Source organism: Telopea speciosissima, chromosome 8 (assembly GCF_018873765.1).
Source record: "Telopea speciosissima isolate NSW1024214 ecotype Mountain lineage chromosome 8, Tspe_v1, whole genome shotgun sequence".
Classification (NCBI taxonomy): domain Eukaryota; kingdom Viridiplantae; phylum Streptophyta; class Magnoliopsida; order Proteales; family Proteaceae; genus Telopea; species Telopea speciosissima.
Window position 1 is genome coordinate 63,720,746 of NC_057923.1, and position 21,029 is coordinate 63,741,774.

General features: G+C 39.3%; 2 protein-coding genes across 2 annotated transcripts; both read left to right on the forward strand.

Annotated features, from left to right (window-relative positions):
• The first annotated feature begins 3,147 nt into the window (after positions 1-3,147).
• LOC122670467 (squamosa promoter-binding-like protein 1) lies at positions 3,148-13,907 on the forward strand. The gene is made up of 10 exons (XM_043867350.1): positions 3,148-4,323; positions 4,705-4,886; positions 8,703-9,325; positions 9,835-9,909; positions 10,010-10,117; positions 10,213-10,330; positions 10,434-10,575; positions 11,239-11,389; positions 11,922-12,560; positions 13,301-13,907. The coding sequence occupies exons 1-10, from the start codon at positions 3,716-3,718 to the stop codon at positions 13,754-13,756; spliced, it is 3,102 nt and encodes a 1,033-aa protein (XP_043723285.1). The 5' UTR covers positions 3,148-3,715; the 3' UTR covers positions 13,757-13,907.
• A 1,866-nt stretch (positions 13,908-15,773) lies between these two features.
• On the forward strand, positions 15,774-18,171 carry LOC122671354 (pentatricopeptide repeat-containing protein At3g06430, chloroplastic). The gene is made up of 2 exons (XM_043868515.1): positions 15,774-16,322; positions 16,677-18,171. Exons 1-2 carry the CDS (start codon positions 15,900-15,902, stop codon positions 17,784-17,786), a joined length of 1,533 nt encoding a protein of 510 aa, XP_043724450.1. The 5' UTR covers positions 15,774-15,899; the 3' UTR covers positions 17,787-18,171.
• Positions 18,172-21,029: the final 2,858 nt, after the last annotated feature.

The window sequence follows — 21,029 nt, forward strand, 5'->3', positions numbered from 1 at the left end:
CCTTTCCATGGGGGCATAGCAGTCATTTCACATGCCTTTGTGTCTAGGCGTAGGGGCAGTGCACCGCACATGTTCAGGTAGTGTTCTTTATCCCTTAAAGTTATGGTTTTGTATTTCCATCACCATGCCTAGTGAAGTATTTCGCTTCATAATTTGCCACATGGCAGTACATGGATTAGTTTATGTGATAGAGGGCAAACAACCATCTCATTGGTATAATTTTCAGCTTAAATTGAGTAGAGGAAGTAGTTACAATTATAAAAGATGTCGTTTGGTAATTTATATTGATATCTATTTGATGGTATTTTGGTAATTTTACTAAAACTTTGAATTAGAAATTGAACAACTTTTCTTGCTTATTTTGTACTAGAATTTGGCCATTGAGATGTATGTGCGGTCTTCTATCACATAGACTAACCAATGTATTGCCAAGTGGCAAATAGTGAAGCTTTACACTTCACTAAGTATAGTAACATTTAGAAAACCCTAAAATTATGGTTAATTGTTCCAACTAGTCTCACATGCTTGATATTTTGAGGATGAGGTGAGGTGAGTGCAGCAAAGGAAACACCATGCCTTCGATGCTTCAACAAATCATACTCTTGTTTAAGGATGTCAACGGATATTCGAAAATCTGTATTCGATTCGCATTCTTATCCATTTAGGAGAATATGAATCTGTTCGAAAACTAATCGAACACGAATATGATATTCCCCCTATCCGATCGATTATTATCCGATTCATTTAGCAATCGGAGGGTAATAGAATGAAATGTATCTTTGTGTCCATCTATTCGATTAAGTTTTTTTTTTTAAATATAATTTTATAAGTTAAGATAATGTGATTATTTTTCTAGATTTTCTATTGGTTTATATATATTGTTTTATGCATTGTGATACATAGAATCACATATCTATCGAAATAAATACAAGATAAAATATTCACCAAAAAGAAAAAAGGAATACAAGATAAAATCAAAAGTAGAAAACGTAAAAAAATCAAAGACTAAAAAGAGTAGAAGAAATGGTAGTTGTTGAAGTCTCAAGTCTCAATCCTAATCCTCATCAACAAAATGGTAAAGATGTCAATGGAAAGGAACTCTTCCGAATATAATCGGATACGAATATGATAATGCCACTATCCAACTGAATTCGATCCGTTTACATCCTTAGAGCTGCGTAGGTGGTGAACGGGAAGAAGGGAGGAAGAAGAAAGTGAAGGCAAATACGTAAAAATTATATGTGGATAGAAGGAGAGGCACTCTTTTGGCTAAATTGTAATACCAAATTTTATTGAGTTCGGTTCATTTGCACGTACCAACAGGTGAACATACATGTGAAAGTCAACCACCTGTCTTATTTTTGCCATTTACAAGGGGAGAAGGGGTTTTTATGGAAACAAAATTATGATTGACTCTCACATGTACGTTCACCTGTTGGTACATGTAGTTGATCCATTATCACTTTATTTTGGGTAATTTAGTTAAAGAAAAGATCAGGTGACTAATTTGATAAAGGAAAACCAATCTTGATTGATGTTGTAATTTTTCTTTTTATTTTCTTATTGGTGAGACGAATAATAAATAATTTGGCAATTAAATAAATTATTTCAAAATTTATATTTATGGATATAAAACAAATTTTAAATTTACTTATTCTGTAATTATTTTTCTTATCTCATAGATCTGGCAATACCCTCTTTATAAACAAGGTAGAAGACATGGTTTTAGTGCATAGTATTGGATTTGGCATCGGTCATCTTCAAAATCAATATGATACCGATACGGTATTGGCATGGATCGGCTGTATCGGACAAGTGTAATGCTTGATTTCCTTAAAAATGGGTTTTCTTGACTATTTTACCCCTTGTCCATTTTGTTCCATTGATACGGTATTGGCAAGGTATCCATATTGCTCACATTCAAAACTGTGCAGTATCGGCTGTTTCGGGCGATCCGATACCCATATACCTCAAACCATGGGTGAAAAAGGGTAAAAATAACCCTAAACCCTAAACCCTAAACCCTAAACCCTAAACCCAGTGTGGACTTTAAAAGAGATTCAAGGGCATGGTTGTAGTTATCGGTATGAGTTGCAACTGATGTTGATACTAGACCGACACAACATCAGTGGTGAAACGATTATGAACTTAAGATTTGATTGATAGGTTAAAAAAGTGGACTTTTGATCCTTAAATCTAACTTGATACAGATCGACGATATGTATCGGTGTCGATGTTGATATTAGTATGGACATAGGCAGCGGTGCAAGGGATACCGGTACCCATACCATATAGTAAAATTGCTCAGGACAAGACTCAGGAGTAGGGATGCAAATGGATATCCGAAAATCAAAAAATCTGAATCCGATCTGCATCTGTATCCATTTAGGGGCATCCGTATTTGTTTAGAGATATATGGAAAAAAAACCCAAATACTTCGATAAAAATTCCGAATACATAATAATAAAAAATTAAGTAAATAATAAAAAATCCGAAATTGATGGTTTTTGAAGATTGAACATGTTCTAGAATATGAGGAAAAGAGAATCATGATCTAATAGATATGGACAGAGAGTGAATTGTATCAGCTAGGGGGAGGAAGGTCTGGTTTTTGTTTTTTTTTTTTTGATAGATACAAATGGATGGTTGAAAATTCGAATTCGATCTGTATCCAAATCCATCATAATTCATTTAGAGGTATCCATATTTAACCAAAAAATATTTGAATCTGATCACATCCGATCCGTATCCAAATCGAATTCGATCTGTTTACATCCCTACAAGAGAGGAGTAAGAGTGTAAGACTGTAAAGTATATTAGTCTTAAGGTCTTATTTTGGTAGGAATATAGTCTTACTGTCAAAAGAACAAAATAAAATAATAAACTAAACCAAACTTTTTTTTTTGTTGGGGTAGAAAAACTAAACTAAATTTGCGTGTGTGACTTTGGTGGTCTGCGTCGAGGAATTGAGGGAGAGAGAAGAATCACTCATTATCCACGCTTTTCTTTTTACTGTAACAGCCTCAGAGGCACAGATGCAGAACGAGCGATAAGGGAAGTGGGGCCTTGGGATTCCTCTCAGTGTCGTCATTAATGAATTAAAGTACTTGGACGACAAAACCGCTTTTTTTGTATCGTCTCTGAAGTTTTTTGGTTTGTATCTCTATCTCTCAATTTCTTTGTTGCGCTGCTGAAGAGGGAGTCTCCATCAGTCTCTAGATTTTGCAGGTAATTTCTTTCATGCGATCGATCTTCTTCGGCAAAAAACTTCACTGCAAGTGCTGCCGTTTATTTCTTCTTAATCGTTAGCTGCTTTATTGCGCAATTGTATTTTATTTCTTCTGTTTTTGTTTTTTTTTGTTTTGGATGAAGTTTCGTGTGGAGCTTGATTATTGTCTTTCATGTTCTCAGTGCTAGAAATCACTTTTCGTTCCTGTTGTTGACTTTGTGGGAATTTTTGGGTGTCAATTGGAGATGTTGGTATGTGGATTGCTCTTGTTTGGATCCTCGGATATGGAGGTGTACTTTGTTTGGATTTCTGGGGGCGTTCCGAAGCGGATTAGGAGAAGCTTAGGGTTTACGTCTGATTGATCGAAGTTAATGATCTTCAACTCGAATCGGGGTTTAGATTCCGTGTCTAGGGTTTCTGTTACTTTTGGGTTCTGTTGTTTGTTTGGTAAAGTAAGGTTTACTGAATTTTTGGGGTCAAATATCGATGGAGGCCAAAATTGGGGCTGAAGGTCGTCATTTTTACCATCCGGCTTCGTCCAACTTTGTGTTAAAGGACAAGGATTTGATGGGGGTTGGGAAAACTGGTTTTGAATGGGATTTAAATGATTGGAAATGGGATGGAGATCTTTTCATTGCTAGTCCGCTGAATTCTGCCCCGTCCGATTGCAATAGCAGACAATTGTTCCCAGTTAGTTCGGGAATTCCTGAAGCTGGTGGTTTGTCAAATAGTTCATCTTCTTGTTCCGATGACACAAACCCAGAGAGTGAGAGAGGTAAAAGAGAACTGGAAAAGCGGAGGAGAGTTATCATGGTTGGAGATGAAGAAGAAGGGTCTCTTACTTTGAAACTTGGTGGGCATGGTTATCCAATCACAGAAGGGGAGGTTGCCAATTATGAGGGAAATAATGGGAAGAAGACCAAATTTCTTGGGGCTTCTTCGAACCGTGCAATTTGTCAGGTGGAGAATTGTGGAGCTGACCTAAGCAATGCCAAGGACTATCACAGACGGCACAAGGTCTGTGAAATACACTCTAAAGCCAGCGGGGCACTTGTAGGGAATGTTATGCAGCGTTTCTGTCAGCAGTGCAGCAGGTAACGTCCAATTGAAGCTTGTTGTGTACTGCTTATTATTTTGTCAATATAACACACGTTGGCCCTATGTTTCTCCTTGTGATGGTGGATGGGCTCATTTCCCATAGTACAGATGGATAGTTTATGCAGCATCCAGAAATCACTTTAGATCTTCAATTCCCGATAAACACCTTTCATTTATGTTCCATTGAATTGTAAATTATGACTAACTGTCGAGTTCTTGCGAGGCCATACTCCTGTTAATCTCAGTGTTCTGAAAGTTTTTTATGTGAAGTTTGTTTTTTTTTGCCATTAATACAGTGTGTGGTGTTTTTATTGCGGAGTTATGCTTGCAAAGTGTCTTGGCCATGGTTAAATGCTAATTACTTCACATCTGGGCAGGTTTCATGTTCTTCAAGAATTTGATGAAGGTAAGAGAAGTTGTCGGAGACGTTTGGCCGGCCATAATAGGAGGAGGAGAAAAACACATCCTGATGCTGTTGTCAATGAAAGTGCCCTGAATGACGATAAGGCTAGTAGTTATCTATTGATGAGTCTACTAAGGATCCTCTCCAATATGCATTGTAAGTATCTCCGCTCATGTTCTTCAATTGTAAAAGTGGCTTCTTTATCAAGATGTTGAGCTGTTGATACTCCCATACAAGCTTCTTTGCCTTTTCACTTGGTTGTTCCCAACTTTATTCTGCTTTGCACTCCTAGTGGTTACTTATTCTGTCGTATGTTTTTGAGAAATTTCTTCTTTTGCCAAGCATGCTTATGAAGTGAGCAAAAGGAGGTTTCAATGTAGATGAAGGATGTTGATTTGATAATGCTTGCTATGCATACAAATATGATAACTTGCTGTCATTCGCTTCATATTGCGCTATGTTCCATCATACTTCCATGTTAATGTTACATGATCAACAATAGTATTCTCGTTCATCAAACCAGCTAATGTCAACAATAGGATTCTCTCTCTTGATCCCTACTGCCTCTTCTTTCTTTTGGGATTAATGTTCATTGTAGTTGAATACTTTCCTCATTAAAAAAAAAAAAGACTATGAGGAAATATGGTTAGTTGATCCTGAGTACCTTCTTCCATAGGCTCACCTAATAGTAACCTTGTACTTCCTAGTTGTCCTATCCCGAACATTGACAAACTAATTTGGATGCAAATACTATTCCCAAAATCTGGCCTTCTTTTTCACAAATTATAGTGGCCCTTTAACCATATATGCTTTGTTCTCAAAGTACAATGACTCAAATCCACTCCCCCTTTTTTCCTTATTAGGTATGCATATTTGAAGCCTTTTCAATGAAGTGGTGTTCATTTACACCCATCTTTGCCATTCAATGAAGTGGTGTTCATTTATACCCATCATTGCTATTTCAAAAAATTTCCTTCTTCAAGTGGTCGACAACAGAAGTGGGAACATGGAAGAGACATGATGCTTATTTTAACTTTTGTAAGGATACTTTCCAGGATCAGTTTTCTCCTTTGGACAGGTAGACCCTCTTCCACCTTGCCAGTTTCTCTCTCGAACCTTCCCCCACTGTTTGTGATTGGGAGATTGGGGCAATCTTTGTTTCTGCTTTTATTTCTGCTTTGAGTCTTATGTAGGCCTACCGCCTATGGCCATTGATTTGATATGGATGAGTCAACTGTTAGTTTTAAGTAGAGGTTAGTTCCTCTCCTCTCTCACCTTTCTTCTAAAGTATGTTCACGTTACTGTTCATAGTCCTGCAACAACCCCTTATCTTCTCTTTTTTCTTATTCCCTCTTGTAAGCCCACCACAAGCTTAGAATCTGGCCCTCAAAATTTAATCATTCTTTGCTGTTTTATTCTCCATATGTTGTAGACTATTAAACCGGAATGTTAGCCACATCAGACCTGTTTTGATTGTAATATTTGGATTTCTCTGTTGCTGGTTTGGTTCCTAAATTCCTGCAATTCTGGTTTATTGGGATTTCTGAACCCTAAAAAGTTGTGTAGCAGTTAGTTTGTGTATTCCTCCCCCCTTCCCTGTTTGTTCAAGTGCAGTTCAGCACACTCTTTTTCAATTATTGCCTCATCTCTTCATGACTTGTTCTCTTAACTGGTTGACTGCGATTCCTTTTCTTGTGAAATTGTTTTCCTGTTTTAGATCGTTATTTTAGTTAGTTAATGCTTGTTTTTCATTGGGTTACTCATAGTTCGTGGCTTGATTGGTTTATGGACAAAGGGGATCAAAATAAATGTTGTTCTGAGATTATGCTGCTTATATTGTTAATGTAGTCCTAGATTGGTAGGAGGTCAACTAGGAGCCAGACAACCAGGATCTGTTATGAACAGGTAGTTCGGTTAGGTCAAAATAGGTGATTTTGGTCAAATTAGGGTTAGGGTTTAATGGGACCTAGGGTTTGAAGGTAGGGTTATGCCAAGTTAATGTAGGTGAGTCTTACAGTGGAGGTCTTGTTAAGTTTTAACAAGTCTAGGCCTTTTAATTAGAATTGGCAAGGTAAAAAATAGGGTTTTGGTGAAATTGAGTTTGATGTATGGGTCAAGTTGAGGTAGGAGAGTCTATCAGTGAAGGTCCTGAGATGTTTTGATGCATGGGAGTGTCTAAACTTTAATGGGCAGCAAGTTAGGGTTAGGGTTTCGGGTTTTGGAAAAGAGGAAAAAATGGATTTCTAGGGTTTGGCTGGACAGAAGTTAACCAAACTTGAATGATTTTCTTAGGAGGGTATGAGGGATAATCGGTCAGATTTGTAGACTGTTCTGAAGTTTGGGTTGGGCTGGGCAGAGATTAGGGTTTTGGGTTTTGATTTGAGATGGAGGGGGGAATTAAGGTTTCAGTGGTTGGGATGGGCAGCATGGGAGATCGAGTTCTCCTTATGGGCAGGGGGTGCTGTGGTTGAAGTTTGATGAAGTTCTAATGGCTGGTTAGGTCTGTGGGGGGGGGGGATTTAGGGTATTTGAAAACTGAAAATAACAAAGGGGAAAACTAGGGTTGGGGTTGTAGAGGATTCGAAAAAGAAGGATGGGGATGGGGATTTCTCAAACTTACTGTAGTAGCATATTACTCTTGGCAGCAGCTTGTTTGAGGATGAAACTTAAATAAATATTTGATCTTTAACTAGAACTTCAAAGAAATCTTCAAGTAACTTGAAGGAGAGCTTCAAAAGAACCACCTGGGCTTCACACCGCAAAATGTCGATTGTATCAAACACCAATCCCACCAGTCTTGGTCACACACAAGACAATCTTCAGCAATGAAGAACAAGTTGCAGAGCAGCAGCTCAAAAGAGAGATTTTTCAAAATGCGAGGTGAGAATAACTCCCCCACCGAATCCTTTATTTATAATGGCCAAAGGCCCAATTCCTATGCAGCCTAGGAGTGTAAATACTCCTAGCCGGCTAACTCTAATATCACCTCCCTTGACTAATTCGTGGGAGGTGTGGACCCAAAGAAAATAAAAATTACATTAAATAAAAAAATGGTGACTTAAGTCACTTAAATTGAACCATTGGTTCAAACTAGCTTTGGACCAGTTCAATTTAAAACACTAAAACATGAAAATAAATTAAGTATAGAGCTAATCCCGTATGCAACCTATGTACCCCTACTTTAGGCCCATAAAAGTGGCCTATTACATAGAAAACCTATGGGACCAAAGGCCCAACATGTATAGAACCCAACCCTAGACTTATTCCTAATAAAACAAGCCTATTTTGGTGATGAATCTGCATCAATTGGTGCCTGCCTGCCTGGGTCATTGTTGAGGTAAAGACAGCATGTTATATGATGAGCATGCCTTAAACTAGATTTTATACAATCAAAAGAATAAATCAATAAGTGCATTAATTCAATGTCTTAGAACCCATCCAGACCTTTGTGTGATCAGATCAGTAATCCTTTTAACCAGATTGTTCGGTTAATTCAGCAGTTGACCAAGTGATTTGGAAGCAGTCAAAATTTTGTTGATTCAGACAGTTAACTGTTTACCTTACCACTTGAACATGTCAATGCAACTGTTGGTGCTCTGTCTTCTGTGGATTAAAGAGAAAGGGAGAAAAAGATGGGTGATCAATTGCTGCTCTGTTTTCTTGGGAAAATTTGAAATAATTAAAGACCTTCTTGGTTGAATACGTTTTTAGAAGATGTTTTAAATTCCATGATGAACTTATTGGGGTTGATTTTAACTTGCCTTATTGTTTAGTGTTTCTTGTGGATATTTTTGGGTAATTGTGGGTCTATGCTTCTGATAGTCTGAATTGTTGCACCAAGAGGAAATATAAATAAAGTAAAATGTTCCTTGACTAGTTCTTTGATGTTGCTGGTGCTGTATTGCGCACTTGTTTTTCTTTTGTGATAGCCATATTATACTGGCAATTGATCACATCTCATACGAATTGCAGCAAACAGCTCAGATCAGGCAAAGGATCAAGATCTTCTGTCTCATCTTTTGAGGAACCTTGCCGGTACACTGGATGGGAGAAACACATCGGGGGTTTCTCAAGATATGGTGAAGGTTGGGACTTCTGCCGGAACATCATCGGAAATAGCACCCAGTTTGCTCATGAATGGGCAAGAAGCTACTGCACATTTGAGTTCCCCCACTAAAATCAATAGAAGTACTTTTGCTCAAGGCTCTCAAAATGGTCATATTGACCAGTATGGTGATAGAGCAATATCTGAGGTGCCACAGAAAAGAACTATTACAGGTGATCATGGTGGAACTCTGCAAACTGTACCTCCTCCAAAACCCAGAACTTTGTTTCCAATAGGAGACAGCCTTCCTGCCAAGGCTGAGGTCCCACAGTCTACTAACGGGAGGATCAAATTAAACAACATTGACCTGAATAATGTCTATAATGAATCACAAGATTGCATAGAAGATTTAGACAGGTCACAGGTTGCTGGACTTAATTGCCCTTCTTGGATGCAGCAGGACTCACATCAGTCAAGCCCACCTCAGACAAGTGGGAATTCAGATACAGTATCTGCTCATTCGCCATCTAGTTCAAGTGGAGATGCTCAGGTATATTGTTGGTAATCAGAGATAAATTGGTCACTCTAAGCTTCATGAGCATGGTGTGTCCTCAATTATTGGCTTATGTTATTTTTTGTCAAGTATGATGACAATTACTTAAGTAAGAGTCATTAAGTTCACAACACTTATTCATGCCCCCCCCTTCTCTCTCTCTCTAGCAGATCAAGTTTCAAGATTTCAGTTTCGACTGGGATTTTGACCCTGGTCGAATCCGAAGTATGGCCACTGAAATGGCCTAATGGCGTCAAAATATAGTCCATTTTGGTGAAAAAATAAAAATATTGAAGACCCCCCTCAATTCACGTGTTTTTTTCCCGACCAGGGTAGAAACCGAATTATGCCTTAGAAATATCGACATTTTGGTCGAAATTTTGAACCATGATGCAGGCACTCGTAGATGAGAGAGACATAGAGATGCACATGCATGGAATGCGTGTTTGAAGCATGCCCATTTGAATTTGAAATAACTTTGTAGAGTTTTTATTTTTAAATTACAGAGCCGGACAGATCGGATTGTTTTCAAACTCTTTGGCAAAGACCCAAGTGATTTTCCTCTTGTTTTACGAGCACAGGTACTTTCAGGCCTTAACAATTTGTTTTTAATTGAGAGTGTTCTACTTTCCTTCTTCTTTTCCATTTCCTGCTTGATGTTAAGTGCTTTAAATTTTGCAGATTCTTGATTGGTTGTCGCACAGTCCTACAGACATAGAGAGTTACATCAGGCCTGGTTGTATTATTCTAACAATTTATCTTCGTATGGCCGAGTCCACATGGGAAGAGGTATGCTTCTTGTGCTTTGATGTCAAGATGTGGAATGGAAAGATTGTCCTATTTGGGAAAGAATACTGATTTTCTTGTTTTATTCCAAAACACAGATATGCTGTGATCTGAGCTCCACTTTAAGTAGGCTTCTGGATGCCTCTGATGACACTTTCTGGAGAACGGGATGGGTGTATGTCAGGGTCAAGCATCAAATAGCTTTCATCTACAACGGTTTGTTGGGAAATTTTGTTTGTCTTTCTCTTTTTTGTTTGTTTTATTATTAAGGTACCTGATGAGAGGTTGAGGTCTCTGATGCTGTCTCTCTGTGCTGCAGGTCAGGTTGTTCTAGACACATTATTGCCTCTCAGTAGTCACAATTGTTGCAGGATAACTAGCATCATGCCAATTGCAGTTTCCGTGTCGGAGAAAACTCAGTTCATTGTTAAAGGATCTAATTTATCTCGGCCCACAATGAGGTTGTCCACCATCCTTTTTTGAATGTCTCCTGCCTGTTTGCCACCTCTTTCCTCTGGGGAAGATTGTTGTCAGTACAATTTTTTGGTTTGTTTTAAATCTTGAGTCTCTCTCTCTCTCTCCCTCGCTCCCTCTCTTCTTTTGGTTGGGTATCGGGGAAGAGGTTGGTGTGGTTGGTTAGATCAGTGTTTTGAAACCTGGACCAGATGGTTGGACCATGTCCCAGACATGTTTTTTGTTGATTTGATTTGGTCAACACAGAGAGTTTCAGGACCCAGACAGAACTGTTCAAACCATTTGGATTTTGGTAAGACTGTCCAAGGTTGACTGCTGAAGCCTTGGTCCACAATTGTGTATGATGACATAACTTGAGATTTTCCCCTAAAATCCATTAGTTCTTGTGACATTTAGAAAAAATGCCACCGCAACATCATTATATAGCAGTGGGACCCACCTTATTTTCTGGTAAAAAAACCTCAATAGTGTCAATTGGTCTGTATCTCTATATTGCTAAAATTCTTACAAAAAGATAGGGTTATCTATGTATTGGCCTCTCGTAAATGTTATATATAGAACAGGTGTATGTGGCATACTCTTTTCTGGTGTTATTGTGTTGACTTGCTTCAACTCGATGGTTGAAATGAGTCTATGTTACCCGGTTTCAGGTTACTCTGTGCACTTGAAGGAAAGTATTTGATCGAGGAAGCTACTCATGACTTGGTAGCGGGCACTGATACCGTCAAGGACCAAGATGAGCTCCAGTGCCTCAGCTTCCCTTGCTCCATTCCTGATGTAATGGGAAGAGGATTCATCGAGGTACAATTATCTACCACTGCTCTTGTGAAACTTGTTGTCTTAATTTTTTTTACCAGTGAGCTATATTGTAGACTGCAATAATTCCAATTATCTACTAGCGTTTCTGTGAATCATTTTATCTTACTTTCTTCCACCAATGAGTTTTCTTTTATAAAGTGTAATAGTGGGTGCATAGATATATCTTACATGTTTTTGGTGGGAGTGGGGAAAGGGAGTGTTCAATAAATGTTGGTCCCATGTTGAAACTTTCCAGTAAAAAATCAACCGAGTCTGCGGAAGTGTGACCATTCTGTATTTAGCCTTTCCTCTCTCGTCTTTTCTTGACCATGGATTTTCTGGTCATCTAAAATGTGCAATGATGGGTCCAGCACGTATGACCTAACAGTGTGCAGACATTCCCTAATGTTGGGGTGTGTTGTTCAAGAGTACAATTGGTGTAGGCAATACGATTTGGAGTAACTCTCTCTCTTGCATGCTCTTCCTCACATTTTTCTGTTTTCTGATGATTCTCTGGTTGTTTGAACTCATCCAGGTTGAAGATCATGGTCTTAGTGGAGCTTTCTTTCCTTTCATTGTTGCTGAGCAAGATGTTTGTTCAGAGATCCGTACGCTGGAGGGTGTAATAGAGGTGGCTGAGACTGATAACGATGTCGAGGGAACTATTGAAATGGAATCCAATAATCAAGCTGCTGTGGACTTCATACATGAAATGGGATGGCTACTTCATAGGAGTCATGTGAGGTCTAGATTGGGTCAAAAGGACCCCAACTTGGCCGTATTTCCTTTCAAACGTTTCAGGTGGATCATGGAGTTCTCCATAGATCATAGTTGGTGTGCTGTAGTCAAGAAACTTCTCGACATTTTGTTTGATGGAACTGTGGATGCCGGTGAGCATCCTTCTGTTGAGCTTGCATTGTCAGAGATGGGTCTTCTCCACAGAGCTGTGCGGAAAAATTGTAGGCCGGTGGTGGAACTCTTGTTGAGATACATACCGGGTAAAGTTTTGGACACAGCAGGATCTGGACAAATGCAACGGGTTGACCGAGGCTCTGATAATTTCTTGTATAGACCTGATGTTGCTGGCCCTGCGGGTTTAACACCTCTTCATGTTGCAGCCAGTAAAGATGGCTGTGAGAATGTCTTGGATGCATTAACTGATGATCCTATATCGGTATTTCCTTAAACTCAGTTATTTACACATCCAAGATAGTTTTAATTTTAGCAATGGTAGTAATTTCAGAATGAGGAAGAACTCTATAATCTAGCATGATGTTCAGAAGACTCTGTTATGAAATATAAGATATGCCCCCTACCCCAACTGATCAATGATCAGCACCACTTTAAAAAGTGTCATGCACAGTTAGCTAGTCAGCCTTTCCAGCCAAGCTTTGTATATCAGGCCCTGTACCCTTGGGGTAGCTTGCTTGACACCAAAAATGTTTTACATGCTTCTGGCAGCCTGCATTTGTGTTGCAAGTTTAGCCCAGATGCAGCTTGCCTTGTGGCCAATGGGGCCAAATTGGCTGTTATATTTTGGTAGCTGAATTGTCTTCTTTGGGAAGAAGTCAAAGTACATGGCTAACCATATAGTGATGTAGTCAATCCGAAGGCTACCCTATCTATCCCGCTATCGGAATGGCCACATCATTAATGCAGTATTCAATCACCAGTCCAAACACAGGTCGTTTAACTACAGGGCTGTCCACCATACCTTCGCCTTATCATAATCCAGCTGAATGGCCCACCATCTATGCAGTGGCTCAATTCACTAGTCCAAACACAGGACGCTGTTGCCCATCTAGCACAGGCTATGCCTTCATGTCATCATGTTGTTTATTTTTGGTTTTTATATCCCAACACACTATGTTGTTTCTTTTGCTTTTTTAAGATGCCCATGTAATTCTTTTTCAGGTTGGGATTGAGGCGTGGAAGAGTGCTCGCGATAACACGGGCTTCACACCAGAAGATTATGCCCGTCTGAGGGGCCACTACTCCTACATCCTTCTGGTTCACAGAAAAGTTAATAAGAAATCAGAAGCTAGGCATGTAATCCTCGACATGCCTGGAGTTCCCTCAGAAAGCAACACTAACAAGAAACATATGAATGGACTGAAATTAGGCAAAGTTGTTGGCTTTGATATTGACAAGACGGAGTTGGGAGTGATGCAGCGGTACTGCAAGCTGTGCGATCAGCAACTGGTCTATGGCAACTCAAGGAGATTACTGGCATACAGGCCTGCAATGCTGTCAATGGTGGCCATAGCTGCAGTCTGTGTGTGTGTGGCCCTGCTATTCAAAAGCCAACCTGAGGTTCTGTGTGTTCTCCCTCCCTTCAGGTGGGAATCGTTGGAATATGGACCGATGTAAGCTGACATTTTTTTGTTGAATTGGAGTATGTATTAGATTTATAGGCTGTAAATTGATTTTATCTGTAGAAACAGGAGCTATGGATGGATGCAGATCCTAAGAAATGTATTCTGTTTACTTAATGTTGTACTCTAATTAATAGGTGATTCCTCTCTTAGAATTTGATTCCCCTGTTTGGTGGGGAAAGAAATGGATTGGTTTCTGTCTTTCTGCAGGTGGGTGTGGTGTATGTCTGGTCATGGAAGGTGTCATAGCTAGTGCAAGAATGAGCTTACTGCTAAGGGAGTATGACTATGTGGGTATGTAACATTTTTGGTGTAGCTTCCAAGATCTACATCGTCTATTCTCCATAATATTGTTAATCGAGAGACTCAAATTGGCTGGGTGGAAAATCAACCGCCTAATCTCATACCGCAAGGACGATTTTAAATCAATCAGTTCTGTCTTCAATTACATCCTATCTTATATTTTTTTGCTTCTGGTTTTCTGTTAATTCCAGGTTTCAAGTTAAAAAATAACCTTGATATCTTGGTCGAGAATTTTGCATATAGCCTTGCACAAAATATGGCTTTATTTCTTGAAATCCATAGGTAAAATAGTTTTCAAATAAATCTCTTTTGTCATAGTATGGAATAATATCCTGAGTATCTTACCAACTCTAAATAGATTGGTTGGTTGGAGAACTGGAGAAGGCCAAAATGTTGATATCTGAAGAGACCTCTTATGAATTCTCAATAAGAATTTGGGCTGCAGGTTAAATGGGACTAAGAACAGAATTTTTCTAAGGGAACAATATTTGTTTTTGGCTTCTTTATTTTTTTGTTTTTTAAGACATGCTGTCTGAACAAAATCAGAAATTTTTATCTTTCTTGGTGTTACTGTTATCATTGGTTATTTCTTCTTGATCGCTAGAAATCATGTTTTATATAAGAAAGAGCCACCAAACCCACATTGTATTCTGAAAAATATTAGTAATACCTTGATTCAGGACGTGTAAAGACCCTCCCTTCCTTCCATGTACCTTGTACCTTGTGTTCCTGATTTAGAGGAGGCCCCAATACATTTAACCTTCAAGACTACACCAATCTGTGGAAGCCTTTGCAATCAAACTAAATTTGAAAATGGCTCAGGTTGATGAAATTCATCTGTGGAAAACATTTTTGCCCTCTCAAGCATGAATAAAATTTCACACCACCAGGGATTCGACTCATCTCTTGCGAGCACCCCATTCGGTGAGTGCCCAGTGAAGCATCCAACGACAGAGCTGTTTTGTGTGCATTGAGATGTGTGACTGGCTCCACCTTGACGCGCATCTCAGCATAGGCAGAGCTGCCCCTCTGTTGGATGCCTCACTGGATACTCACTAGGCAGGGTACTCGCTGGAGAGGAGCTCAATCCCCCCAAGAGTGGGTTTGCACCAAAGGAAAAAAAAAATCTGTCTACCACTGTTCATCCTCAGAGGCTAGAGGCCAGGAGAATCGTTATCCCCTCCAATTCGCTGCCCCCTCCAATTCCTCACATGGGGGTGGAAATAACCACCCTATTCCCTGCCCAAAAATACTGTCCAAGGTGAGGTCCACTCCCCCTTATTAGAAGAGGTGTCCGCGAATTAGAGGTGATAATTATTCGAGGTGAGGCCATAGTCTGTTCCTTTTTGTACTTGGCACTTAAATCAGGGTTTGAAAAATTGGATCGATTCTGACCTATCCCAATTCTCCCTAGATGCATATGAAATATGCCGATTCCAAGACTAGTCCCCAACTCCCAACCGATCCAGGCTGATTCGGATCCGGAGGCAGAAATAATCCCGGTTTCCGGGTTTTTAAACCCCGAGTCCTGACCTCGATCCATGGATAAATAAGATGGTCATTTCCTCATTATCGTCGTCACCCGCAATTCGCAAGGGGCTACTAAATGTTATCCAGGTCTCCTCTCCGGCACTATGGATAGTTGGATACTATCACTGTTCAGTGTTCATCAATTCATTAGAGGTTGCAGGAGCCGATTATGGACTCCAACTCTGCTCAGAATTCCTCTATGAATCCTCCCTGAGATCTAATAAATAATCTTCACTCTTCTCAATCTCTCAGCCCTTTCACTATTTGCTAAAAAAAGGGTGTGGTGGTCTTTCTCGCCGTCACCGATGGCGTCTCTGTCTCTTTCCTTTACTTCTTCTTCTTCTCTTCGTCCATCATCACTTTTCCTATTCCTAGAGGAGAAGAAGGGCAAAGGAAAAGCTAGGATGATCGAAGAATACGACAGCTTTGGGTTTCCTCGCTACGCATTTGCTTTGCCTGTGAGAAATGGAACTTCTGCTCCTTCCTCATCGTCTTCGTCGGTCCGTACGTCGGGCCCTAAACGTGAGCCTCCTGCTACGAAGCGCCTTTGGAAGACTGGAGAGTTCCCCGGAATTTCCGACGCTTCGGTGCTCAACCCTTCGAGAACTCCCATAAAAAATGTTAAGAAGAAAGTGGATAAAAAGAACAACGCTAAGGCTTGGGTGAACACCGTTACCGAAGCATTGGCTGAACGAATTCAGAAGAAGCAATGGGAAGGTGCCCTACAGGTTTCTTCTATTTTTCCTCATTATCTGCCGACACAAATTATGATTGTATCCTATTTTCTGATAGATTATTTGATTGTGCTTCGGTTATAAGCTTATGATTTAATTATGGATATGTTCTCCGACAATCTTAACGTTATGCTTTATTCTTAATTACATTTGGGTGACAATATTATTTCAAGTTAGGTATTCCAATTTCCTCTGCTAGGAATGCCTCTAATTGTTCGCCAATCGTTCCAATTGCTGGCATTAACTTGCTTTATGAGTGTTGTTTCCCTTTTATTGGTATAGCACTTACTGCACTTATTGTCCTGCCCAATAAACTGAGTATCAAATGATAGATTTGATGCTGTGTAGGTTTTTGAGATGCTCAAAGAACAACCTTTTTATCAACCAAAGGAGGGAACTTACATGAAACTCTTGGTTCTACTTAGTAAATCGGGCCAGCCTCATCGGGCCTGTCAACTCTTTGAGACGATGGTTGAAGAAGGATGTGAACCCACCCCAGAACTGTACACAGCTTTGCTCGCAGCTTATTGCCGGAGCAACCTTATTGATGAAGCATTCTCAGTCCTCAATCAAATGAAGACCCTACCCCGTTGCCAGCCTGATGTCTATACGTACAGCATCCTCATAAAGGCTTGTATTGACGCATTACGGTTTGAACTAGTTGATTCCCTGTATGGAGAAATGGATGATCGCTTAATAACCCCAAATACAGTCACGCAAAACATAGTTTTAAGTGGCTATGGGAAGGCTGGTAAATATGACCAGATGGAGAAAGTGCTACATGGGATGCTTGAGAGCTCTACCTCTAAACCTGATGTCTGGACCATGAACACCATTCTAAGCTTATTCGGCAACAAGGGTCAGATCGAGATGATGGAGAAATGGTATGAGAAATTCCGCACCTATGGAATTGAGCCAGAAACACGCACTTTCAATATTCTGATTGGTGCTTATGGGAAGAAACGAATGTACGATAAAATGTCATCTGTGATGGAGTACATGCGCAAGCTGTCCTTTCCCTGGACAACCTCGACTTATAACAATGTGATCGAAGTCTTTGCAGATGTTGGGGATGCAAAAAACATGGAGTATACATTTGACCAAATGCGTGCAGAGGGAATGAAAGCAGACACCAAGACTTTCAGCTGCCTTATTAGTGGGTATGCTAATGCTGGTCTCTTCCATAAGGTGTTGAGCTGTGTTCGTTTGGCTGGTAAGTTGGAAATACCAGAGAATACTTCGTTCTATAATGCAGTAATTTCTGCATGTGCAAAAGCGGAGGATTTGATGGAGATGGAAAGAGTTTTCAAGCGTATGAAGGATAAGAACTGTCCCCCTAATTCCTCAACTTACTCTATTATGGTGGAAGCATACAGAAAAGAAGGTATGAATGACAAGATCTTTGATTTAGAGCAGGAGAAACAAGAGATGGTTGCCGATGGTTTAGAAATTGACTGAGGGAAGTGGGAACCGACTTATCTGGGTGAGGTCTGATAGAGAATACAGAATAGAACTGCTTGCTGTTGGAGTCAGATTTGGTGCGGAACAACTAAATTGCCTTTCAAAAGTTATGCTGGGCTTCATTAGAAAATTTGCCAAAGGTAATCCAGCTATTACTTTTGAATATAGTTAAGTGTAATAATAGCCCATCTGTTCAGTGTTTGGGAATAGGGAACATGTTCTAACGAACCTAATATAACAACATTCTGACATCTATTATCTTCTGATGCAGTTCCATATATTCAGAGTACTGCATGTATTTTTTGAAACAGATGATGCTCTCTTCAAATTTAGCCTGGTCTTTTGCATTCATGGTGCAATATTCCAGAAAATTTTAGCTTTATCATCACTTGCTTTATTTTCAATGTTCACCATACTGTCTTGAAAAAACTGTATCTAGTGGTTATGTTTGTCTTCCAGTTTAAAGTGTTCACCCAATGTATTTCCTTCTGCTTGTTACTGAATCATTTTAGTTTCCTTCACTTCAGGGATGGCATCTTATCAACACTTTAAATAGCTGCCTTGGAGCAAAAAATAAATCATCCCATGCCAAAGGATAATGGCAATAGAACTGTGTTTCCTCTGCCATTGGCTTCTCTGTCTGATGTGTTCTTCTGCTGTCAGAGGTATTTTACATGTCTAATTTCAGAGTGTCCACTATGAAGGAAAGAGAGGGAAGCTGGTTGGGCCGGTTTTCTTGAAAATTTCAGGGTATGTTGGGTTATTGGGGGGTCAGCAATGGGGAGAATAATAATGGGGGGAAAGAAAATTGGTTTGAAGTGGATGAAACTACCTATGGCAACTATGGAGATTTAAATTCCAAGAGAAAAAGTGGTCTCAATGAAGTAGATTTTAATGTAAACTTCTAATAAGAATATGAAATCCAGTGTGCAACTTGTGACAATAAAGTTTCAGTATGTAACTAAAAAACAGCTAAAAAGGAGTGGGAAATAGGTGAAAACATGAGATGGCATGGTTGCCTGTGGAGTTGATAACTAAGTGTCATTTGATGCATTACTAGGAAACCCTAATATATAGAAAAATTAAAAAAATTCTTAATAATCTTAATAGTATATTATCAACTAAAATTAACACAATATAACAGATGGTTACTTTTGTCTCATATAATCTGTAAATAAATAATGAATGTTAAACATATTAAAGGTAAAGGTTAACAAGATGATCAACCAAGATGGTTTAAAGACACTTTGCTTGCTCGTCTGGAAGGATATTTCCCGATAGAAGCAACAATGAGGATTGGATATTCAAAGAGGACACACAGGTTTTGGCCTTCCTAATATGTTGAGTTTCAAGTATCTCTTCCATCTCTATATCATCAAATCCATGAATGTTATGATTTTTTTTTTTGTTTTTTCTATTCTTTCTTTTTGTGGATATTTAGCTAATGAGTCAGTTTTAAACCCAAACAGGAACATTCTAGATTTCTAGTCTCCTGTAACTCGGTCCCTCTTGGCCATAGGATCAGAAAAGGCTTGAATCATCTACCGTCATTGTCCTTAAAAGCAAATCCTCTCTCTGATACACGGTTGAATTTGGTAGATGCCCAAGGACAGATGCAGATGACCAGGTTAATAACTTTTGGATTGATTTTTTTCATGTTGCTGTAGCCCGCTTTTCACTCTCATCCTATATTCTCTACAGTCCAGCCAACAGAATATCTTTGCTGAAGCTTTCTCCTTATACCCAAAATGGCAAACTGTCGTCAGGCAGTAAATTGAGAATGTCATGTTAACCCACAGCAGAAGAATAATTTTGGGTGATATTTTTTTTGTCTGTTTTTTGGGGTTGCCATTGAAGCATCTGACCAGTTTTACTCTTCTTTTGGTTGATTTCCCAAGCAAGTCTTAAATTTTAGAGAGCAACAGCTTTAAAATTGTACAGTGATGTGTAGCCTGCTCGGGATGATCTGTTTGGATGGATAGTATAGGATTAGGTTGTGTTTGGATCTTGATGGTTGAGACTTCAATGTTTTTAGATGGCTAATTAACGATAATTTGATCCGGTTCTTAGGTACTCAAATTTTAGGTGGAGTTTTAAATTCCTATAGCCTGTAGGAGTTGGATTGGGAAGACAGATTGGTAATTCCATGATGTTAGGACTTAGATTTGATTATGCCCTAATTTGATAAAGCTTATATTGTTCCCCCTGAAGACTAAACTTGTTCTGCAGTAGATTCTGGTCATTAATTCTGGATTGGTGTATGGTCGTTATTGTTCTATTTTGGCCTAATTCTAATACAGAAGGTTAACCTTGTAAACCTGTTTTTGTGGCGTGGCACCATTTGCTAATATGTATGTATGGATGTAAACGGATTGGATTCGGCTCGGGTAGTGCTATATCTGTATTTGCATCCGATTATCTTCGGATGGATTCGGATACTACTAAACGGATACGGACACGGATACGAATCGGATATTTTATCCGTTTACATGTAAATATAGCTTTTCGGATAGCTATAGCCTATCCGTATCCGCATCCGTTTAGCTTTCGGACGGATTTGGATAGTACTAAACGGATACAGACACGGATACAGACACGGATTTCAACTATTCATTTACACCGCTATATGTATGCTGTGTCCTTTGTTTGATATATACCAGACTTGACCTTCTCAAAGTTTCTCAGATGAGTTTAATGCCCAATGCTATAATGTCAATCTCCCAATGTCCATTACTTACCATTCATGTTCAGGATCTTTATGTGCACCTGGTGAGGGTGCTTTGCTGTAGTTTTCTTGGTCCCCTGGCGTCTGCATGAGAATGTCATTCCTCCAATAATTATGAACTTATTGAGAAAGTGCCAGATTTGAGGTAAATCTTGTCTTCTGTTACTTCTGGGGCTGTGATGTAGTGTTTCAGTTCCTGGTGGCTTTGAAAAATGAGACACAGCAAGGAGCCCGAGTTGTCTTCTCCGTCTCCATTGTAACTATTTTTTTGCCTATTCCTTTTTTACTTTTCAATTATTTTTCAAAAGGTCTACAATAGTTTTATACAGAGAAATATTACTATCACAGGTTTGTTCTTTTTCCAAATGTCACAAGGTTTCTATTCTGCCACATGAATGGATGATATGTCCATTCAGACCGTTGGATAGGAACCGTTGGATAGGAAGGATATGGTCTAGATTAGCGACATGTCAATTTTAGAGGTTTGTTGTGATTTTTTAAAACATCACATTCCA